Consider the following 22,508-nt stretch of genomic DNA (forward strand, 5'->3'; position numbering starts at 1 on the left):
TATTGCAAATAATAATTTCATGACAAAAGCTCTTTAATTGCTCTTTGAATTGCCGAGTTCAAATCATTATGTGTCATATTCTTTATTTAGATAATCATGATACAAAGACTGATATTTAAATTCATCTTTAGACATAGATATAACTGAGCAAACCATGTTGCAATTGAAACGTTAACATTTATAGACATTTTAAGAAGAATATCAATTACCTGTTGAGCGAGTGTTGGATGGTTGAGCTCGATAAAATCAATAATGAGGTGGCTTTGACAGATAAAAAAAGCCGGAAATAAAGAACCGTTTTACCATAAAGTGGTTCTTTAGGACAATATGGTTCTTAATAGAACATACTATGTGTAAAATACATTTAAAAAGTCATCTTTTAGAGTTTATCTTATAAGGTTGAATTTAATTCATCATAAAAAAAATTTATATAAAGCTAGTAATTGAATGGAAAACTGCTGCTGAATAGGAAAATTCATTCTTGCCATTCTTATACAGCTTGTATCTCACTTTTTACTTTTAATAAGGTAGTCTGACAAGTTTTTTGGTGATAACTTGTATTTACATATAATTCTTATCTATATTTTGTACGTTTCTAAACAAAAACCATACTGGTAGCTAATTTATGCCACCTAGCAGGTTTTGTGGTTTAAAAGAAAATAGTCACGCCCACATTTTGCTTTATATAAAGAGAGCTGCAATAAAACCACACAGAAACTGGCGAGAACGAGAAGTCTTTACGGTAAACTAAATATTTGACAAAACTGGCACTTAGCCAAATTACTTTTTTAACAAATGTACAGTGGCGTAACTTTGTGTTAAAAAGTTAGTGGGACAGGAGTGTGTGTGTGTGTGTATATAGAAATATACAATAATGAATGCACAAAATGTATTGACAGAACTTGTGTTTAATGTGATAGTTTCATCCTTACATCCGTTATAATACAATACATTGTTAGTCTCGAGATTATTTACATTAGTGAATAAATATGTAGATCCGCTTCAAGAATACATAGAGCTTAATTATGTCTATGCAAATGTAGGCTATACATTATTTTTTTCAATTAAACATGCATAATTTTTCTCCACAGCCATGTTTTCACTGGTACTATTCTCAGGTATGGAACATTTTTACTTGATTTTTATCCTTATCTTGGTTATTTAAAAATATATTTGGGAGGAGGGGTCAACCACTGCAAAAAAAAAAAAAAAAAAAAAAAAAATACTTTAGTTTTTTGCATTTTTGTTAATTTATTACATTCATCATGATTTTTATTTTCTTCAATAGTAGTAAGAATCTGACTGTTTTGAACAAGAATATTCTACACATGTTGCTAACCAAAATAGTTTTGTTGACCCGATACTGAATTATTTGTCTAAAACATGTCCAAATGTTGTCCTAACTTTCCAAATTGAGTCATCTGAACAAACCCTTTTAAGTCGACCAGTGTTGTGTAAGTTCTTGGCATGCATTGCTGCTTGAAAAATTATATGGTGAACAATTAGTAAAGTGATCAATGCTTTACATTTTACTAGCTTAATTTATGCTGCAGCTGCAGTTATTATTGTTAGTTAACTGGCATATTGTTCATATTTTTACTGTGTTTGAGATTTGTGTGTATAGTGGTGTAACTATCAGCATGTATACTATGTATATCTTAGATAAATATTTTTGGTTTATGGTATTTATATATGGTATTTATACTGATACCTATGAGTATAATGTTTACTTCATTAACCCTAAAATGAAGCCAGTCATAAAGGGTTCATGTCATGGTCTAATGGTTAGAGAGGCAGACTGGTAACCTGAAGGTTGCAGGTTTAATTCTCAATACCTGCATTTAACCTGGATGGGTTAATGCAGAGGACAAGATCTGAGGATAGGTTACCATACTTGGCCTTCACGTGTCACTTTCATAAAGGGTAAGACAAATGATAGTTGATGAGTTGAATCAACTCCACAGCAACTACATAAATTTATCCACTAATCATTCAGTAACATCCAGTTTCATTCTAAAAGTTGTAACTTCTTCCTGAGTCTCTCCATCAGTGTCCGACTCCAGTTTGAACAATGTAAGGCTGAACACCGTTACTGACAATCCTCATTTTGGCTGCGTGAGATTCTCCAGCTTTGTTGTTGTTGAGCGACCGAAGCGCGAGCTGTTAAAGCTCCGCCCTCTTCTGGAAAGGGGGCCGGGAGCAGCAGCTCATTTGCATTTAAAGGGACACACACAAAAATGGCGTGTTTTTGCTCACACCCAAATAGGGGCAAATTTGACAAGCTATAATAAATGATCTGTGGGGGATTTTGAGCTGAAAGTTCACAGACACATTCTGAGGACACCAGAGACTTAAATTACATCTTGTAAAAGGGGCATTATAGGTCCCCTTTAAACAATAATACCTATTTATGAATATATCAGCCTACTGTATGATATTTAATACACAAAATTCTAGGGCCTATAAATTATAAACATGACCAAAACTTTGCTAAAAAAACCTACACAATCTACTTAATGCCTACTGCCATGATTGATTGATACACACACGCTTTTTAGGGTTAAATGTCAAGTATCGATGCCATTGTAGAAACTGCAGTCACCCATGATGAATGTGACTGTGTCTGAACACGGAGATAACTAAAGTAGTATCATGTGATCTCAACTTCTCTTTTGTGTTTTCAACAGGTTTCTTTACCCTCACGCAGTGTGTCCCTCAGTATGTCTTTGTGAATGAATCCAAGACTTGGGCAGAAGCTCAGAGATACTGTAGGGAGAAATACACTGATCTGGCCACCATTGAAAATAGTCAACAGACGGCCCAGTTGATTGACAAAGTGAATGATGATTCCATTGATTTGGCTTGGATTGGACTCCTTGATGATCTGAGCACTTGGAAATGGACTCTAGAGGACAGTGGTTTCTTCAAGGAGGGAGAAAAAAACTTCAGGAACTGGTATAACCCAGGACCAAGTGATAATGAAGATGAGTGTGTGTATATGGTCAAAGGGATATGGAACAAAGCAGTCTGTGTCAATACATATTCTCCTACTGTTTGCTATGATGGTGAGCTGTTCCATTCAAATGTCTAAGACAATGAACAAAAATTGAAAACAACCAAACCAACCTTTCTCTAAACCTAATGTCTTTCAGGAAGAGAAAACGCCAGTGATACTTATGTGATCATTAACCAGCACAAAGACTGGACTGAAGCTCAGAGTTACTGCAGAGAACATCACACAGACCTTGTCAGTATCAGGAATGAGACTGAACAACAGAAGATTCAGTATTTATTACGGAATTATCATGATAACAGTGTTTGGATTGGACTGTACAAAACTAGATCTTGGTCAGATCACAGCAACTCTTCATTCAGAATCTGGAGCAACGGACAGCCAGATAAAGCAGGATCCTGCGCTGTAGTCTCATTCAGTGACTCTGGGAGATGGACAGATGAAAACTGCGATTATGCTTTTCCTTTCTTTTGCCACAGTGGTGAGTAGATCTTAAAGGGATAATGGTTCACCCAAAAATGAATTTTCTGTTACCATTTACTTACCCTCATGTGGTTACAGACCTTTTTGGATTTCTTTCTTCTGCTGGAGACAAAAGATGGTGTTTTGAAGAGTATTGTTCACTAAAGAGTTTTAGTGCCCAATGACTTAAATTGCATGAAAAAAAAGAAAAGAAAAAAAATTCCCAGAATATCCTATTTTGTCTTCTACAGAGAATATTTTACAGTTATGGAATGACATGAAGGTCAGTAAATCATGACAGAATTATACTTTTTTTGTGTATCCCTTTATCATCTTTCTATCTTGGATAGTAATCCATGAAATCTATTACATACTGCCTCAGTGTGCTCACATTGATTGCAACAATGCATAGACATGTTTAGTCAAGTTCAAGAGTCGCCGGTCTAATTTGTGACAAAAAAAAAAAAAGGAAGACAAACCAAATACAAGATATTCTGAAAATTCATGTACATTTTTCACTCAATTTGTAATTCTGATCATATAATTTATAACCATAAAGGCTGTATTGAATGAAGAAAAAGCTAAATCTTTTCCAGTAGTCTCTAATTTTGGACCTAATGGCTTGTTTGCAATCACATGATGCACATGATGACGCGTGACATTCAGGTGGAGGGCAGGAAGTGAAAATTAGAATAGACGAGATGGAAAAAAGTCAGTACTGTGCTGGTTTAGAAAGGTATAAACAGAAAATCACCAAATATGTTGGACGTGATCCTTATGTTATGAAGAAGAGCGATTGCAGGTCATTCATGCTGAATCGAGAATTGCAATAGGAACTCACATCATCATTCAGGGAAAAACTAGATGGTGTAAAACATTTTTCGCCTTTTCTACGTGTAAAAACAGTAAGGGAAGCAGGTTGAGGAGATGACGGGAAGATGCCGTATAGCAAATCTAATAATGTCACTGATTGAACCCACTGCCTATCACTCAATGAAATGATCACATAGCTGAGTGTTTTTGAAAGTTTTGTATTCTGACTGGTTTAATAATTAACATTACATTTGCGAGTATGACTCTCATTCGGCTTGTGAATGAGCAGAACTTGCACGCAGCCACTTCAAAACTGTTCACAAGCTTCTATGGGTTTGAAATAAGTGAAGTTATTAAATGTAATTTCGGGAGGAGTATGCCCATCTAATCTTCCAATTAATACCAAGGTATAAAACCAGCATCTTACCTCTTCCTGTTGTTAGTTCTTTCGGCATCGCTCCTCCTCCCCTTCTCCTCCTTTTTGTACAATTTTGCCTGTTATAGGGGGGCAATCAGAACTCGAGTAGAATATCCTCTTTGAGCCCCTCTATAGCAGACAGCAAGCCAAATCTGTTTACAACTTACGCTAAGATTAAATGGGCACACAAACTCGTGAAAAACAAAAAAATACAGTATATCGGAGTCTGTCCACTGAATGTGACCCTCCGATTCTCCTCCGTGGTCATATGGGAAAGTGAATATTTACAAAGACAACATTAAAACTACAGTTATATTTACACCCTGCCAACAAAGAAATGGATCGACTTCTGTCAGCTTGTTGAACACATTTTTTTTTTATTTGGACATTTTCTACCATATGACGGCTGAAGCAGCAGCATGTGACACTGTTTCTACGGTAACCAGATAAACATTGTGAAGGGAATTCTACAAAACTTGAGTGAAAACACCAAATGATCATGCAAAATATCTTCTCTTCCCTGCAAACGATACCATGAAGAATGTGAATATTTAACCAAGTCAAAAACAAAAAGGTAAGCAGGTATCCTTATTCATTTCAGCATCTGCTGAACGCAAAACGCTATTAAAGGCGACAGCTTTTAAAGTTAAAAAACGGTAAGTGTTACGTAAACGATAAAAGCTCCTTGTGGTTTCTCGGTTTGATCAATTTGAGCAACTATAAATGATGCAAAACATAGGAATTTTGAGTTTGTGATAGCGATTCCTATATAGAAAAATCACTTCCTGTCCATTTCGCGCCACAGCAATGACGTCATGCAAACAACCTATTGAATTTATCAAATATTTAGGATACTTCGATAATTTTTTTTAATGGAAATGTTTGTTTTCTCTATTTACAGCATTGGCATCATTCCACCAGTATTATTTTGTGAATGAGTCTAAGACCTGGACTGAAGCTCAGAGATACTGCAGACAGAATTACACTGATCTGGCCACCATTGATAACATGGAGGAAATGAACAGGTTGATTAACACAGTTAATGGGAGTTACAGTGGCTCAGCCTGGATTGGTCTGTATGATGATGTGAACAACTGGAGATGGTCATTGGAGGATAATGACTTTTATCAGGAGGGAGAGAGAGATTTCAGAAACTTTATTCATGAACCAAACAACACTGGGGGGAACCAGCTGTGTGTTTACATGGAGAATGGAAACTGGTTTGATGCGCCATGTGATTACACACTGCCATTTGTTTGCTACGATGGTAAGGACATTTCGTTTGTTTTAGATATTAATTTAGAGATTTTTTTTTCAATGAGAGCTAATGTGCATATATTTGTCATATTTCATATCTTAGGTAGAGAGAATGCCACAGAGACTTACATCAGAATCAGTGATGAGAAAACCTGGTCAGAGGCTCGTAGATACTGCAGAGATCATTACACAGATCTCGCCAATGTGAGAAATCAGACAGAGAACCAGAGGATCCTTGAGATGGCACAGGGATATGCCTGGATTGGACTGTACAGAAACAGGGTTTGGTCAAACAATCAGATGACCAGTTATCAAAACTGGAGGCCGCAAATTGAAGAGTTACAGGCGCAACCAGATAATGGATATAAACAACCTTATGAATATCCATATCAGCACTGCACTGCAGTATCATTCAAATATTCAGGCCGATGGATGGATGAGGTCTGTGAATCCAGCATGCCTTTCTTCTGTTACAGCAGTAAGTTCACTCGCTTTGTTGGAAGACTTTATTTGAGAAAGACTTTCAGCACCTGTCTCTATGAAAGATCAACATGTTTCATTTTTGCTAAATGCATCAGGCCTATGAATATGTGGATTCAAATTATATTGTGAAATTTATTACTGAAAACTCTAATGACTGAAAACCCTTAACATGTTAATATTTAAATAAAAATAGATAAAGGAAACTTCACCTTAATGGTGACCTAAAACAACTTTTTACTTTTACAACTTTTACAGTTGGGGGTTCAAGCAGAGATTTTATTCTTTGATTCTCCTAGGTCATACGTCCATTTCACATAAAATTCTGTGCATTATTCTGCCACAAATGGCTTAAACAGGACTCCGTATTAATGATAAAACTAATCAGTCTGACAGTTCTCATTACCACGAAACTTGACTTTGTATGGTCTTGTTTTTTTTTTTTTAAATTAAGCTGTTCATACTAAATTTATCTTGAGTTTAACTTCACTTTTTTAAAAAGGATGCATTAAAAACACAACTTGTGTTATTTCTTAACACACCTGTTGTGTCTAGTTAAGAACAACACATTTTATGTGTTAAATATATATTTATTAATTTGACTGGTAGGCTACATCAACATGAAGTCAATATGCACGTCATTTGAATTTCATAAGACATTTTTAAATATGTATTTTGGATTTACAAAAAGTTCTTCCTTGTAAGAATGTCAATCAAAACTTAATCTTACCGTCATGAGTCATGTTAATATTTAAGGGCATTTTACTTGGCATGAATATATTCTATTGTTTAATGAAACAGAGGCAACAGATAACAATGAAAACAGTATTGCTTTGTTCAAGAGAAACCCGCCAGAGCTGCAGCGTTTTACTGAAGGTCATCATTTACAAAAAATCAGTCAAATGAGAACATAATACCAGTTAAAAATGAGTTCTGTCCGGAAAGTGAGGGATAAATTACCTCAAAATGTTGAGAAGAAATAAATACCATTCAAGAAGGCCTAACCGTCAGAAATTACTGCATTGATGTGGCAATACAGCCTGCTGCATGACTGGATTTAATAGGAGAAACTACGAATACGCGAGTAAAACAAACGTTTAAACTAAAGGTTGGATTCGATAGTGTTGCTTACAACTTACCAAAGACCCAGTAATCCATGAATATTGACCAGGAAACAGCCAGGAATCGTGTTTTCTCCTACATACATACAAAGCATCGCCATCTTTATAATATTGTCTTTGAACTTCCGTTTTTGCGGTAGCTCTGTACATTTCTATGGCATCGCTGTCAAAAAATAATTAGCTGGTGAAGTGGATTTACCTGTTGTAGAGTTAATGAAAGTTATCATGAGCATTGTAATGTTTAAAGCAGATGGCTTAGGAAATGTTAGTAGACCGAGAAGTTTTTAAAACGAGCAGTTACGTAAGATCGCTGTGGAAATACAAACCGGAAGACAAGACAATGAGCGCAGCACTGAAAAGGGACGGAGCTACATAAGGTCTTATAGGTAGGTCTAAATCCAGGTGATCACTTATATCAGTTATATCATCCAGTCCTAAACCTTGTATAGTTTTGTCATTGTTTTCTTAAAGGGGACATCGGATGCAAAATTCACTTTTACATTGTGTTTGGACATAAATGTGTGTTGGCAGTGTGTCTACATAACCACCCTATAATGATAAAAACCCACCCCAGTGCTTTTTTTTTTAATCCCCACAAATCGCACTTTGTCAGATCAAGCGGTTCACAGATTCTTGGGAAAGTGATGTAAATTTGCACAGGCCCCACTCACGACTGTTGACGGACACTGCCGTTTTAGCATAGACCCGTCCTGAGTCAGCTGTAAATAGTTCGCCATGTTTTGACGCCGCGCAGGTCTCGACAAGAATGTCTCCTAAGCAACTGAGGCATTTTGTTTTTGGATATAAGAATGCACATAGCAGTCGTCCTTACTCTCGACATCTGAGCTGCTGAAGATGCAGTGGATTAATTTGGTTTTTGAAGGGAATGCGCCCTGGATCTACCTATATGTGTTTATGTCTGTGCTAAAAAGTTGTTTGATAAAAAGTTCCTGGAGGATGGATCAATACCAACTTTTCGTGATCCAGCTTCACCTCCAGAAGACGCGAGTATAGGTTTTTTATGAATCTTTGCAAATCGCCTTTCCTAATAATGTGCTAGTTAGCAAGTTCCACGACAAATGCGTCTAAAGTTAAAGGCCAGTTCATACCGCACAGATAAATGCCAACAAACACGTCTGTTGGAGTTTGTTGGATCAGGACGCAGCTAGTGTGATACCCCTGTAGTTTGTTTTCACCCGACTGAACGTTTAATTGGCGTTTGTTGGGTCGGGGAATGTCTGAGCAGAGTGGTATGATTTTCCAACAAACGACAACAAACTCTGACGTAATCTGACCTGGCCATGAACCGTTGCCATGATGATGAAGCAAGTCCCTTGCAAAGACTGCTGTTTGATCGCGCCGGCACCTCACGCACACACAACAAAGCAGTGTCTGTAAACATCGCAGCTTGTTCAGTATCAAAATAATACAGTCGAACAAACATATATGTCGTCATTTCTATTTAAAACCTTTTCACTGTAATTCATAACTGCACGTTTATAATGAACAATGCATTAAGGCGATTGTCTTATTACAAACTGTGTACATTTTATGTAAAGATAACATGGTATCACTACAATAAGGTTACCTTTGTAGAGGGCTTAAGGTGTTGGTTAATGACAAGTAATTTTCAAATGTATTTAAATCGTTTTTGAGCATTTATAACTGCATATATAAGAATGATGAGTTCAATGCAATACATGTCAAATAGTGTTTACAGCCTGCCCATGGAAGATAGGGGTGGGGTAACAGTAACTCATTATCATTTAAAGGGACATGCACCGAAACGGCTCGCTGTGAACAGAGCTGTTTTTGACAAGGTAAAAAGGGTGGGGTTTTTTTACACAACCATTAAGAAATTTTAATCAAAGTATGTTATAGACTTTTCACGAAGACCCTAAAGAATCATACTAACTTGTGGAAAATCGGCATCCGATGTCCCCTTTAAAAACACCCATTTATGCAGATGCATAAGATGGTAAATATTTAATTGATGAGTTGTCAATACTATATATAACAATACAATATATAGGGCATGATTTTACCTCAAAATTCAACCTATTAACACAAAATGATAACTGCAAATCCGTGTTTTTTTTTTTTTTTTTTAATTAGAGGACAAATACAATGCAAAAAATAGGCCTACAAGACAAATATAAGGTATTGTTATTCAGTTAAGAGTTTATAAAACAAAGAGTAACAACAAACGAACATGTATACAAAAAAAAAAGAAAAAGAAAAAAAGGGATAAAAAGTGCTATATATTATTAGGGCAGTTACATGAATTTGAAAAGCTTTAAAAATTTGTATTGTTTTTATAAGCTTTTTGTTTTGTGATGTTTGAAAGAGTTTCAAAATATATTGTGAGATTGGTGTTATAAAAGGTAATATATTAGGGTTTCTTTTGAGTTATTTTTGTCTTATGAATATAAAACTTTGCCAAAATAATTAAAAGATTAATAACATAATTTTGTTTTTCAGAAAAGCAAATCAGCGTTTTTGCTGCCTGGAGTCCAGTTTCTGTGAATTGCAGCGATCCATTTGCTTCTCTTTTCATTAGCTTTCAGCAGTCTGTAAAAATATACCTCAGATTTCTTGTCAAATCTATTTGTACAGTCAAACACAAAGCTCTTTCCCGTTTTGTACGTGTTTTTGTGTGTTTTTCACGGCATTCATGCTGAAAACCAATGCCGCCACTCAGTGGGCATAACCGCAGTCACTCTGACCAACGATGGATGTATGGAGGAACTTGGAGACCTTTTTGAGGGAATTTGATAGACCGGTTTGGATTGGGGACATCATCCTGCCTGCACCTTTTGCTCTGTCAGGCTCCGCCCTCGGACGCTCATCGCCGCGGCTCCACCACGGTCTCCAGTGCCATCAGTCTCGCGTGGGGTCATCGGTCTGTCAGCTATAACAGGGTCTCCATCTTCGGTGGCTGCATCATGATCGGTCTTCCCCAGGGTGGCTTATACCATTAAGTCGTTGTCACCATGGCTCCTCCAGCCTTCGATGCTGCCCTGGAGCCTTGTCCTGGCTGGTCTCTGGACCACCACCTGGCTTCTCCTGTTCCTGGCTCCTTATTGGCTCCTCCCACCATCTACACCCCATGGACTTTTCTTTTTCCCTGGACCCTTTTGGATTTTCTTTTGTTCCACGCCCTCCTCCAGAACCCCCACCCTTCCCTCCTCAGTTGGACTTGGTGAGGCGAGGACACGCCTTCCCGGGAGGGGCCGAACTGTTACATGTCTGATATGTGTTTTCCTCCTTCATTGTGTTTTTGGTTCAGTCCTGTGACCTAGGCTGTGTCTGAAATCGCCCCTATGCCCTTAAATAGGGCACTATTTGAGGGGACAGCTATTTGTAGTGGTGTCTGAAAACATAGCGGACGTTATTGAGTGCACTCATTCAATCCCACAATGCACCGCAATAACGAGTGTACAACTGATGTACGCTAGATGACTAGAGACTAGACTAGAGACTAGAGAATACCCATAATGCACTGTGAGAGTCGTGTGTTGAACTTGAATGAATTCCCGCGTCTCGCCTGAAGATGGCGCCCACATACATTTTCCAAACCGCTGATCCAATGTCGCTACAGAATGATATTTATACAGGTATAAATTCCTTTTTAATTGATTATTAAATTGTTTAATTACGGATTATGCATGGTAGTTTCCATGACAGAGTTCAACATTAATCTTTTCATTTTACTACTGGGGCTGCCAGTTTGCCAAAATGTTAAACAGCAGGCACAAACTATGCAAAAGCGGCAGCCCTTCCGGTGCACTCATTTTCCGAATTCATTCACTCATTTTCATTCGCTCCTTCAGTGGACTATATTAGTGGAGTAATGTAGGGAATAGTGAATGAGGGTATAGGGGGCGATTTCGAACACAGCACTAGTTCCTTTTCAAGGGAACTCGCGCTGCGTCAAGCGCTTTGGGAGCGCCTCTGCGTGAATGCATCGTGAAGCACATGTGAAATCTGTCCAATGGCGTGACGGAACGTCATAGGCGGGTGACGTCATGACCAGGAAACTATAAAGCACACCTGAACCAAACAGAGTTAGCTTCTGTGTCTTCAGTAACTCTCTGTGAAACTGTCTGTCTTATTTATTGTTGTTTGTCTCTCACGTTATTCAAGCACACATATCTAAGACACTATTATGGCGACACAAGTGCAGCAATTCAGGCCGTGTGCGTCTCCTTGTCCTCGCTACATTCCGGCAGGAGATGCACACGAGCTTTGTGTTGTTTGCTTGGGAGTGGAGCATGCCCAGTCAGCTCTCGAGGGAGCTGGCTGTGTGTATTGCGAGCAGATGTCTATGAAGACGCTAAGCTCCCGCCGGGTGCTTTTCAAGGAAAGCGGTTCGGCTCGCGCTCCCCGCGGCTCAGGTCCCGCTGCTGCCGAGGCACAGCGAAGGCTCGCGTCGTGGGGTTCGCAAATGGATCTTGCAGAGGGGTTAGAGACGGGCCCCACCCTTTCTCTGCCTTTACCTGCAGGATCCAGCGCTTCATTTCAGGAGCTAGAAGCATGCTCTGCGGTTTCTTCTGCCCCTGGTGAAGCGCCGATGCTGCAGTGCTCTAGTTCTGAGGAACTAGATGTTGTCAGCATCGATCAGTGTGAAGAGTCGCCACCACACTCACAAGCATATGAGGAGCTTGTGAAGGTTGTTACTAGAGCGGTGGCCAGATTGAACATAAGCTGGCCGACCGAGAAACAGGAAGCCCGTCAGGCTAGTTTATTAGACGAGCGCTTTCTCCCTTCTCGTGCACAACCTCCACGCCGGGGCTTGCCTTTTTTTCCCGACCTCCACACCGAGGTGTCGAGGTTGTGGAACAGACCTGCGTCCTTCCGGGTCTATAGTCCTCAAACGTCCAACTATAGTAACATCTTAGGACTAAAAAGGCATGGTTATGGGGAGATGCCTCGGGTGGAAGAGACGCTCACGAGCTATCTCTCCCCCGAGTCGGCAGCCTCCCTCAAAGCCCCACTAAGCCCCTACGTACATCTTCTGCTTTAGTGGGTAAGGCGTACTCGGCAGCAGGTCAGGCAGCGGCATGTTTACACACTATGGCCGTCCTTCAAGCCTATCAAGCTGACCTGCTTAAAGACCTTGATGAGGGCGGGGAAGTCAGTCGCGAGGCGTTCTCTGAGCTGAGGAAAGCTACAGATCTCTCTCTCCGTGCCACCAAGGAGACCGCCAGATCTATTGGGCGGTTTTTGGCAGCCCTGGTGGCCATGGAGAGACACTTTTGGCTCAACCTCGCTGACATGAAAGACTGGGGGTCGGGGCAGCGCTCACAACCGAAGCCATCCAAAGGGAAGGCGGATCTTAGGACTGTTATTATCCAGTGGAGGGCTTTGGGAAAGAAGTCCTGATGCCAGTGGTGTCAGGCTTCTGAGGGCAGTCCCCTCCGAGGCGGGTCGGTGTCCACCTCAGTACATGGTGCCCGGGCCCCCCCCCGGTGCCCTCAGGGGGCCGTTCTGCCAACCTTGCCACCTTGCGTGCTTCAGGGCGCAGCGGCTCTCAGCAAACGCATATCTCAGTGTCCACCCGGCAACGTAGTGGCGCTGGGATGTTCGCTCCCTCCAAGGAGGGACCAAAAGTGGCCAGTTCGGTTGCTCCCTGCCGGGTCGCCGCTTCAGGGCACCGGGCTGGTCACCCATCTAACACCAGAGGTCAGTCTCGAGAGACTGATTCCCTTAGTAGATTCATTGGCAGCGTGGAAACTTCTGTCAAACGTTTCTCAATGGGTCCTGCGCACAGTAGAATTTGGGTACAGAATTCAGTTCGGGTTGCGACCGCCCAGGTTCAACAGGGTTTTGTTCACCGAGGTGAGATACTCTACAGACTCTCTTGCGAAAAGAAGCCATAGAAAGGGTTCCTTCTCCCAGCAGGTAGTCGGGGTTTTACAGCCGGTACTTCATAGTTCCAAAGAAGGATGGAGGGTTGCGTCCCATTCTAGATCTGCGCCTATTAAATCGCTCTGTCAAGAAGCTCAAGTTCAGAATGCTAACTCTGAAACAGATTGTGTCACAAATCAAGTCCGAGGATTGGTTTGTCACGATAGATCTGAAAGACGCATACTTTCATATATCCATCCTTCCTCAACACAGGAAGTTCCTGGGATTCGCTTTTGGGGGCGAAGCATACCAATATCGGGTTCTTCCCTTCGGCCTAGCTTTATCTCCCTGCACCTTCAAAAAATGCGTGGATGCAGCTCTGGCTCCTCTGTGACTCCAGGGCATCCGTGTGTTGAATTACATAGACGACTGGTTGATTCTACCACAGTCAGAAGAGTTAGTGGTTAAGCATCGAGATGTTGTTCTCACACATATGAAGCGTCTGGGGTTACGGCTAAATGCAAAGAAGAGTGTGCTTTCTCTTTTCTAGGCGTAGTTTGGGATTCAGTGTCAGTGCCAGCTCGCATAGAGGCCATTCTCACAGCCGTAAACAAGCTGAAGCTAGGTCAGTCACTCACTGTGAAACAGTTTCAGAGACTGTTAGGTCTGCTGGCAGCTGCGTCCAACGTGATACCTTTTGGCCTGCTGTACATGAGACCTTTGCAGTGGTGGGTCAAAACCAGGGGGTTTTCCCCGAGGGGAAATGCCTTCGTGCTTGTGTCATGTGGAAGAAACCCTGTTTCTTTCCCAAGGCCCGGTGTTGGGGGCTTCTTGTCATCGCTTAACGCTAACGACGGATGCGTCCCTCACCGGTTGGGGGGCGATCATGAGTGGTCGCTCGGCTCAGGGTCTGTGGAGGGGTCATTATCTTTCCTGGCACATAAACCAGTTGGAGATGATGGCTGTGTTCCTGGCACTCAAACACTTCCTCCCAGATCTCAGGAGCCATCATGTGTTGGTCCGCACGGACAACACAGCGGTGGTCTCCTACATAAACTATTAGGGGGGTCTGCGGTCACGCCCCTTATGCAAGTCGGCACACCAGATCCTTCTGTGGGCCCAAGGGAAGTTGCTGTCAGTCAGGGCAGTTTACATCCCAGGGCATCTGAATCAGGAAGCAGACATCCTGTCGAGGCAGGGGCCGAGGCCCGGGGAGTGGAGACTCCACCCCGAGGTGGTGGAGCTCCTTTGGGAGCGCTTCGGGAAAGCGGATGTGGACATGTTTGCATCTCTGGAAATGACCCAATGTCCTCTATATTTCTCCCTCTCACATCCAGCCCCCCTGGGGTTGGACGCTATGGTGCAGACGTGGCCAAGGCTGCGTCTGTACGCCTTTCCCCTGATTGCTCTGCTTCTGGGAGTTTTGGAGAGAGTGCGCCAGGACGGGGTTCAGTTGCTCCTAGTAGCCCCGTTTTGGCTGGGCTGAGTATGGTTCTCGGACCTTATGTCCCTCCTCGACGGCTCTCCCCTGGAGATTCCGATCAGGAGGGACCTACTCTCGCAGGCGGGGGGCTCAATCCTTCACCCCCGCCCGGAGTTGTGGAAATTGTGGGCGTGGCCTCTGAGGGGGCACAGCTCATAGATTCCGGTCTCCCTACTGAGGTAGTGGAGACTATGCTCCATTCCAGAGCTCCCTCCACGAGGAGGCTGTATTCCTTGAAATGGAATGTTTTCTCTTCATGGTGTAGAGAACGTAACTTTGATCCTGTTAACTGCCCAGTTGGTACAGTTCTGGAGTTTCTTCAAGAAAAGTTTTCTTCTGGTTCGACGCTAAAGGTCTACATGGCAGCCATTGCGGCTTACCACGTTCCTTTAGAGGGTGCTTCTCTTGGCAGACACCCATGGGTTACTCGCTTCCTCCGTGGTACTCTGAGGCTGAGGCCTGCGGCACGGGACTTGGCCATAGTGTTGGAGGGCCTGTCTACTGCTCTTTTTCGAGCCTATCGAAGAGGTTCATGTTAAATTCCTCACTCTAAAGACTCTTTTCCTCCTCGCTATCTCTTCGTTAAAGAGAATTGGTGACCTACAAGCCCTTTCGGTCTCTCCCTCTTGCTTGGACTTCGCGCCAGGCGTGGTCAAAGCCTTCCTCTTTCCTCGGGAAGGTTATGTCCCTAAGGTCCCCACTAATGTGGCGGGCCCTATTATGTTGCAGGCCTTTTGCCCTCCTCCATTTCTGGATCCAGACCAGGAAAAACTTAATTTGCTGTGCCCTGTTCGGGCTTTGGATGCTTACGTCCACAGAGCCTCCCTGTGGTGTAAGACGGATCAGTTGTTCGTCTGTTTCGGGGCCCCACGTAAGGGGCACCCCGTATCTAAGCAAACCTTGAGCAAGTGGGTAGTTGAGGCTATCTCACTTGCATATGACTCTGCCGGTCATCCTTCTCCACTTAAGGTCCGTGCTCACTCTACGCGGAGTATGGCGGCCTCTTTGGCCTTATTCTCTGGAGTGTCCCTCCAAGAAGTTTGTGATGTGGCGGGGTGGTCCTCGCCGCACACTTTTGTTAGGTTTTATAACCTAGATGTGGCCTCGACCCCGGGGTCAAGAGTGCTGGTGTCTTAGTGTGCGCTGAACAGTTTCACACAGACAGGCACTCGGTCTTATGGCGGCGTGGGTATCTCGTTCCCAAAGCGCTTGACGCAGCGCGAGTTCCCTTGAAAGGGAACGTCTCAGGTTACGTATGTAACCATGGTTCCCTGAGAGGGAACGAGACGCTGCGTCCCGTTGCCATACTCCCTGCATGCCTGTGATCGACTTACTTCGACTTTTCAGAAGCTAACTCTGTTTGGTTCGGGCATGCTTTATAGTTTCCTGGTCATGACGTCACCCGCCTATGACGTTCCGTCACGCCATTGGACAGATTTCACATGTGCTTCACGACGCATTCACGCAGAGGCGTTCCCAAAGCGCTTGACGCAGCGTCTCGTTCCCTCTCAGGGAACCATGGGTACATACGTAACCTGAGACGTTTTCCCCAGTCTGTCTAATTAGTTATCCCATTCACCTGTGCCTTGTAATTATCTCATTGAGTTCCCTTTTTTTGCCGTGTATATATACCCTGCGTTCTCCCTCAGTGTTTGTCCGTCTTCCTCTATGTATAGTGTGAGTAATATGTATTCTGGTATTCTGAGTTTTGTTATTAAAATCCTGTTTCCTGCTCTATCTCTTCGTCATGCTTTTGAATACACACCGTTCCGTGACAATAAGAAGAAATGTAAAAAAAAAAAAAAAACATAAATAAATACATAAATAATATACAAGGAAATGTAAACAAAAACAATGAGTATTTATACTTTTATTTCCTTATGTATAATTGTATTTTTTCCACATTTATTTATTCATGCATTTATTTATTTCCACATTTATTTATGTATGTATTTATGTTTACATTTATTTATTTCCACATTTATTTATTTCTACATTTCTTTGTCTATATGCTAATAAGGGCGAATGCATGGGTGAACTATCCCTTTAGAGCAGTTTACCATGCTAATTTTTAAACTAATTTAATCATAAGTGAAATGTCCAAAAATGTAATCAAAAGCTGTTTTTTTATTATCTGTTGACAAGCAGTAGGTGTGAATTAATTGACAACATTATAGCAGTAGTTAACAACTATTAGTACAATGACAGTTTGTCCACAATATCATTGTTTGTGGGTACATCATTGACCAGCTGATTGGAACATTTTTTTTTTCTGTGCTGTAAAACAATTCACAGGAACCTGCACACAATCTTCATGTACCCGCCAGTATCACTTTGTATCTGAGTCTAAGACCTGGACTGAAGCTCAGAGATACTGCAGACAGAATTACACTGATCTGGCCACCGTTGATAACCTGGAGGAAATGAAAAGACTCATTAAAACAGTACTTGGCACTTACTATGGCTCAGCTTGGATCGGTCTGTATGAAGATCTGAACAGGTGGAAATGGTCTCTGGAGAATGCAACATTAGAGAAAGGTTTTAAAAGCTGGTATGTCCAGCAACCAGTGAACTCAGGTGGACAGAGTCTGTGTGTGTACATGAAACAAAAAGAGGGAACATGGAGTGAAAAGTCTTGCTACCAATATCCACGTCCATTTGTTTGCTATGATGGTGAGAACTGCTGTTGACTATTTATAAAGTTTTTAGAGCAATATATTAATGATATCACGATATATATCACTTTCACATATATTCCCCGCAGGAAGAGTGAATGCTAGTAAGAGTTATGTGCCTGTTTTCACGCCCAAAACCTGGACTGAAGCTCAGAGTTACTGCAGAGAACATCACACAGACCTCATCAGTATCAGAAATATGACTGAAAACTACAATATTCAGGTATTACTTTTAAACAATTATGATGTTTGGATTGGACTGTACAGAACCAGATCTTGGTCAGATCAGAGCAACTCTTCATTCAGTAACTGGATGACAGGACAGCCAGATAATGCTGGAAACAGTGAATACTGCACTGCAGTGTCATTTAGTGACTCTGGGAGCTGGACAGATGAAAACTGTAATAATGCATTACCTTTCATTTGCTACAGCGGTAAGTAGATCTCTAATAATTAAAATAACATTTCATTTTATAAACAATGTAACAAATGAGACAAAGATATATTAGAACATCACAAAATAAAGGGACTTTAAAAAAAAAAATTCTAAAAGTGTGACTAATTTTTTGGTTTTGTATCTTTACATTTTTCCTACCTTGACAGCATTAGCATCATCCCGGGAGTATCACTTTGTGAATGAGTCTAAGACCTGGACTGAAGCTCAGAGATACTGCAGACAGAATTACACTGATCTGGCCACCATTGATAACATGGAGGAAATGAACAGGTCGATTAACACAGTTAATGGGAGTTACAACGGCTCAGCCTGGATTGGTCTTTATGATGATGTGAACAACTGGAGATGGTCATTGGAGGATAATGACTTTTATCAGGATGGAGAGAGAGATTTCAGAAACTTTTATCATGAACCAAACAACATTGAGGGGAATCAGCTGTGTGTTTACATGGAGAATAATGGAAACTGGTATGATGCGTCATGTGAACATTTGTACTCATTTGTCTGTTATGATGGTAAGACATTCCAATTGAACATATATATATATATATATATATATATATATATATATATATATTAGTTTCCTTTCAGTGAAGCATTAATCAGTAAGTCAAAGTCTCAACAAATGTTACTGATAGTATTGTGGCAAGATCTCTAGAACATGTCGTAGCTTAGCTTTTGGATCAAAACCAAAATATACTGTACAGATGCTGGTCATATAATTAGAATATCATCAAAAAGTTGATTTACTTCACTAATTCCATTCAAAAAGTGAAACTTGTATATTATATTCATTCATTACACACAGACTGATATATTTCATATGTTTATTTCTTTTAATTTTGATGATTATAACTGACAACTAAGGAAAATCCCAAATTCAGAAAATTAGAATATTGTGAAAAGGTTCAATATTGAAGACACCTGGTGCCACACTCTAATCAGCTAATTAACTCAAAACACCTGCAACGGCCTTTAAATGGTCTCTCAGTCTAGTTCTGTAGGCTACACAATCATGGGGAAGACTGCTGACTTGACAGTTGTCCAAAAGACGACCATTGACACCTTGCGCAAGGAGGGCAAGACACAAAAGGTCATTGCAAAAGAGGCTGGCTGTTCACAGAGCTCTGTGTCCAAGCACATTAATAGAGAAGCGAAGGGAAGGAAAAGATGTGGTAGAAAAAAGTGTACAAGCAATAGGGATAACCGCACCCTGGAGAGGATTGTGAAACAAAACCCATTCAAAAATGTGGGGGAGATTCACAAAGAGTGGACTGCAGCTGGAGTCAGTGCTTCAAGAACCACTACGCACAGATGTATGCAAGACATGGGTTTCAGCTGTCGCATTCCATGTGTCAAGCCACTCTTGAACAACAGACAGCGTCAGAAGACAAAAAGGACTGGACTGCTGCTGAGTGGTCCAAAGTTATGTTCTCTGATGAAAGTAAATTTTGCATTTCCTTTGGAAATCAGGGTCCCAGAGTCTGGAGGAAGAGAGGAGAGGCACACAATCCACGTTGCTTGAGGTCCAGTGTAAAGTTTCCACAGTCAGTGATGGTTTGGGGTGCCATGTCATCTGCTGGTGTTGGTCCACTGTGTTTTCTGAGGTCCAAGGTCAATGCAGCCATATACCAGGAAGTTTTAGAGCACTTCATGCTTCCTGCTGCTGACCAGCTTTATGGAGATGCAGATTTCATTTTCCAGCAGGACTTGGCACCTGTACACAGTGCCAAAGCTACCAGTACCTGGTTTAAGGACCATGGTATCCCTGTTCTTAATTGGCCAGCAAACTCGCCTGACCTTAACCCCATAGAAAATATGTGGGGTATTGTGAAGAGGAAGATGCGATATGCCAGACCCAAGAATGCAGGAGAGCTGAAGGCCACTATCAGAGCAACCTGGGCTCTTATAACACCTGAGCAGTGCCACAGACTGATCGACTCCATGTCATGCCGCATTGCTGCAGTAATTCAGGCAAAAGGAGCCCCAACTAAGTATTGAGTGCTGTACATGCTCATACTTTTCATGTTCATACTTTTCAGTTGGCCAAGATTTCTATAAATCCTTTCTTTGTATTGGTCTTAAGTAATATTCTAATTTTCTGAGATACTGAATTTGGGATTTTCCTTAGTTGTCAGTTATAATCATCAAAATTAAAAGAAATAAACATTTGAAATATATCAGTCTGTGTGTAATGAATGAATATAATATACAAGTTTCACTTTTTGAATGGAATTAGTGAAATAAATCAACTTTTTGATGATATTTTAATTATATGACCAGCACCTGTATACTTACATAAAACATGTAAATGGATTGTATATATGAATGCATTTAAAATATGGTTTCCTAAGTAACAAATGAATGGAATTGATTAATATTTTTATCTTAGGTAGAGAAAATGCCTCTCAGAAGTATGTTTTGGTATTTGAGAGAAGGACCTGGCCTGAAGCTCAGAGATACTGCAGAGAGATGTACACAGACCTGGCCAGCGTGAGAGATGAGACAGAGCGCCAACAGATACTGAGCATTATACGTGGTGGTTATACTGTATGGATTGGTCTGCATAGAAACAGACTGTGGTCAGATCAGAGCAGCTCTTCCTTCACATATTGGCTGCCATATACTCAACATTATGCTGCACAACCAGATAATGGTGAATATGTCCCAGGAGAGCACGGATATCAACACTGCACAGCTGTGTCTATAAAATACTTAGGCCAGTGGACAGATGAAAGATGCGTTGCCAGTTTGCCTTTCTTCTGTTACAGTGGTGAGCAAATTCTATAAAATACACCTTCTATAATGAAATAAAAGAATAAACATCAGACTATTACACAAGAAGATTTGGATGTATATGTGGATTCTGTAAAATGAAAAAATCTTATCAAAAGTGTAACATGCTAAAGATTTGCTAATGCTAGTCTTCTGTTTTCTTTTTGGTGAACATGATGACCATCATATCAACACCTTTTCAGATAAGTATGGTATGTTTGTGTAGATATGTGATCCGTTTGTTTCTTTTGTTATCAATAATCTCAAAACATAATGTTAATTGTCAAACTTTAGTACATACGTGTATGAATTATGACACCTGAAATGTTTTGTATTTTTTATTTATTGATCAGTGATGGGAATCCGAGTAAAAGTTACAAGTCTAGAAAATTTGTCAAAGTCTCAGATTGAAGCGCTTGTCATTATACAGGTAAGTAACTCAACAGTCACAATCATTAATTTGCCAACAGCAATGAAAATTGATCCTTTTTTTTTACATAAACATTGTATTATATGCAGTATATTATTCAGTTGATTGATACTACATATAACTTTCTATATATAAACTTCCTATAAAAGGGCAACAGTGCAATAAATACTTTAAAAATGTAATAAATTAATGATAATTAAATGATATGACTGAATAACATGAACATGGTTTGTCATAAAACTCTTATATTTTCAGTTAAAAGAAGAGCTGATAAAACTCGGACTTCCCAACAACATCACCACGCGTTTGAGAGACTATCGTATGATCAATCCCTGATGTAGGAGGAAAGCGTTTTGCAGTTTCTAATAATACACTTGTGGGCTCAATACTTAATACTTAAAACTTAATCAAGCATTATACTATAATCTATAAAGACTTTTACAAATGAATGATCCAGATTTTGTTTTTCCAATATGTTATGTCATTGACATGTGTTGTTTAACGGACCAAGTAAATCAGTGAAGGGGGTTATATAAAAATACTAACAATGAATGTAGCTTGATTTTCATTGTCAGAATGATGGAAAATTATAACATACAGTACAGAACAATGTACTCGTTATGCTGATTTTTTACATTAATGTGATATGATTTAAATATGATCTATGTAAGATGATGATTTTGTTAAGTTTTGCATAATATGGTACTAAATGTGTCAGTAAAGTTACTTAAAGTTTGAAACTTTGTGGTTGTTTTATGGGACTTAAGGATTAGTAGTAGAACCAAAGGAATGAAAACCTGATTATTTTAATTGTCATCCTGGCATCTTCTTTTCCTCAGTTTTACATAAGGTTAATAGTTTGATCTAATCCCTCTGCTTTGCACAAACAGTGCTCAGTGTAAATGAGTTACACCCCCTTTGAAAAGTAACATTTTAAACAATATCTCAATGAACACAAAAACAATTTCCAAAATGCTGACAAGACTAAGTTTAATATAACATCTGTTTAACTTATAACATGAAAGTAAGGTTAATAATATAACTTAGATTACACATTTTTCAGTTTAACCCAAATTAGGGTGATGCAAAAATGAGTACACCCCACAAGAAATACTACAACATCCAGTAGTTTGTAAGGCCTCCATGATTTTTAATGACAGCACCAAGTCTTCTAGGCATGGAATGAACAAGTTGGCGACATTTTGCAACATCTTTTTCCATTCTTCGAGAATGAGCTCTTTTAGAGACTGGATGCTGGATGGAGAGTGATGCTC

The 22,508-nt window shown here is 40.4% G+C and overlaps 1 protein-coding gene across 4 annotated transcripts; it reads left to right on the forward strand.

Annotated features, from left to right (window-relative positions):
- Positions 1-1,096: 1,096 nt before the first annotated feature.
- On the forward strand, positions 1,097-21,972 carry LOC127504284 (macrophage mannose receptor 1-like). Of its 4 annotated transcripts, XM_051878844.1 has the most exons (10): positions 1,097-1,118; positions 2,688-3,065; positions 3,153-3,494; positions 5,608-5,973; positions 6,067-6,441; positions 17,193-17,570; positions 17,662-18,006; positions 18,176-18,544; positions 20,422-21,234; positions 21,490-21,972. In XM_051878844.1, the coding sequence occupies exons 2-9, from the start codon at positions 2,999-3,001 to the stop codon at positions 20,817-20,819; spliced, it is 2,640 nt and encodes an 879-aa protein (XP_051734804.1). In that variant the 5' UTR covers positions 1,097-1,118; positions 2,688-2,998; the 3' UTR covers positions 20,820-21,234; positions 21,490-21,972. The 4 variants fall into 4 exon arrangements, with proteins under 4 accessions (XP_051734804.1, XP_051734805.1, XP_051734806.1 ...); XM_051878845.1 differs by having other exon boundaries at positions 20,422-21,972; XM_051878846.1 differs by lacking the exons at positions 1,097-1,118; positions 2,688-3,065; positions 3,153-3,494 and having other exon boundaries at positions 5,577-5,973.
- Positions 21,973-22,508: the final 536 nt, after the last annotated feature.

This window comes from Ctenopharyngodon idella, chromosome 21, assembly GCF_019924925.1.
Source record: "Ctenopharyngodon idella isolate HZGC_01 chromosome 21, HZGC01, whole genome shotgun sequence".
NCBI lineage: Eukaryota > Metazoa > Chordata > Actinopteri > Cypriniformes > Xenocyprididae > Ctenopharyngodon > Ctenopharyngodon idella.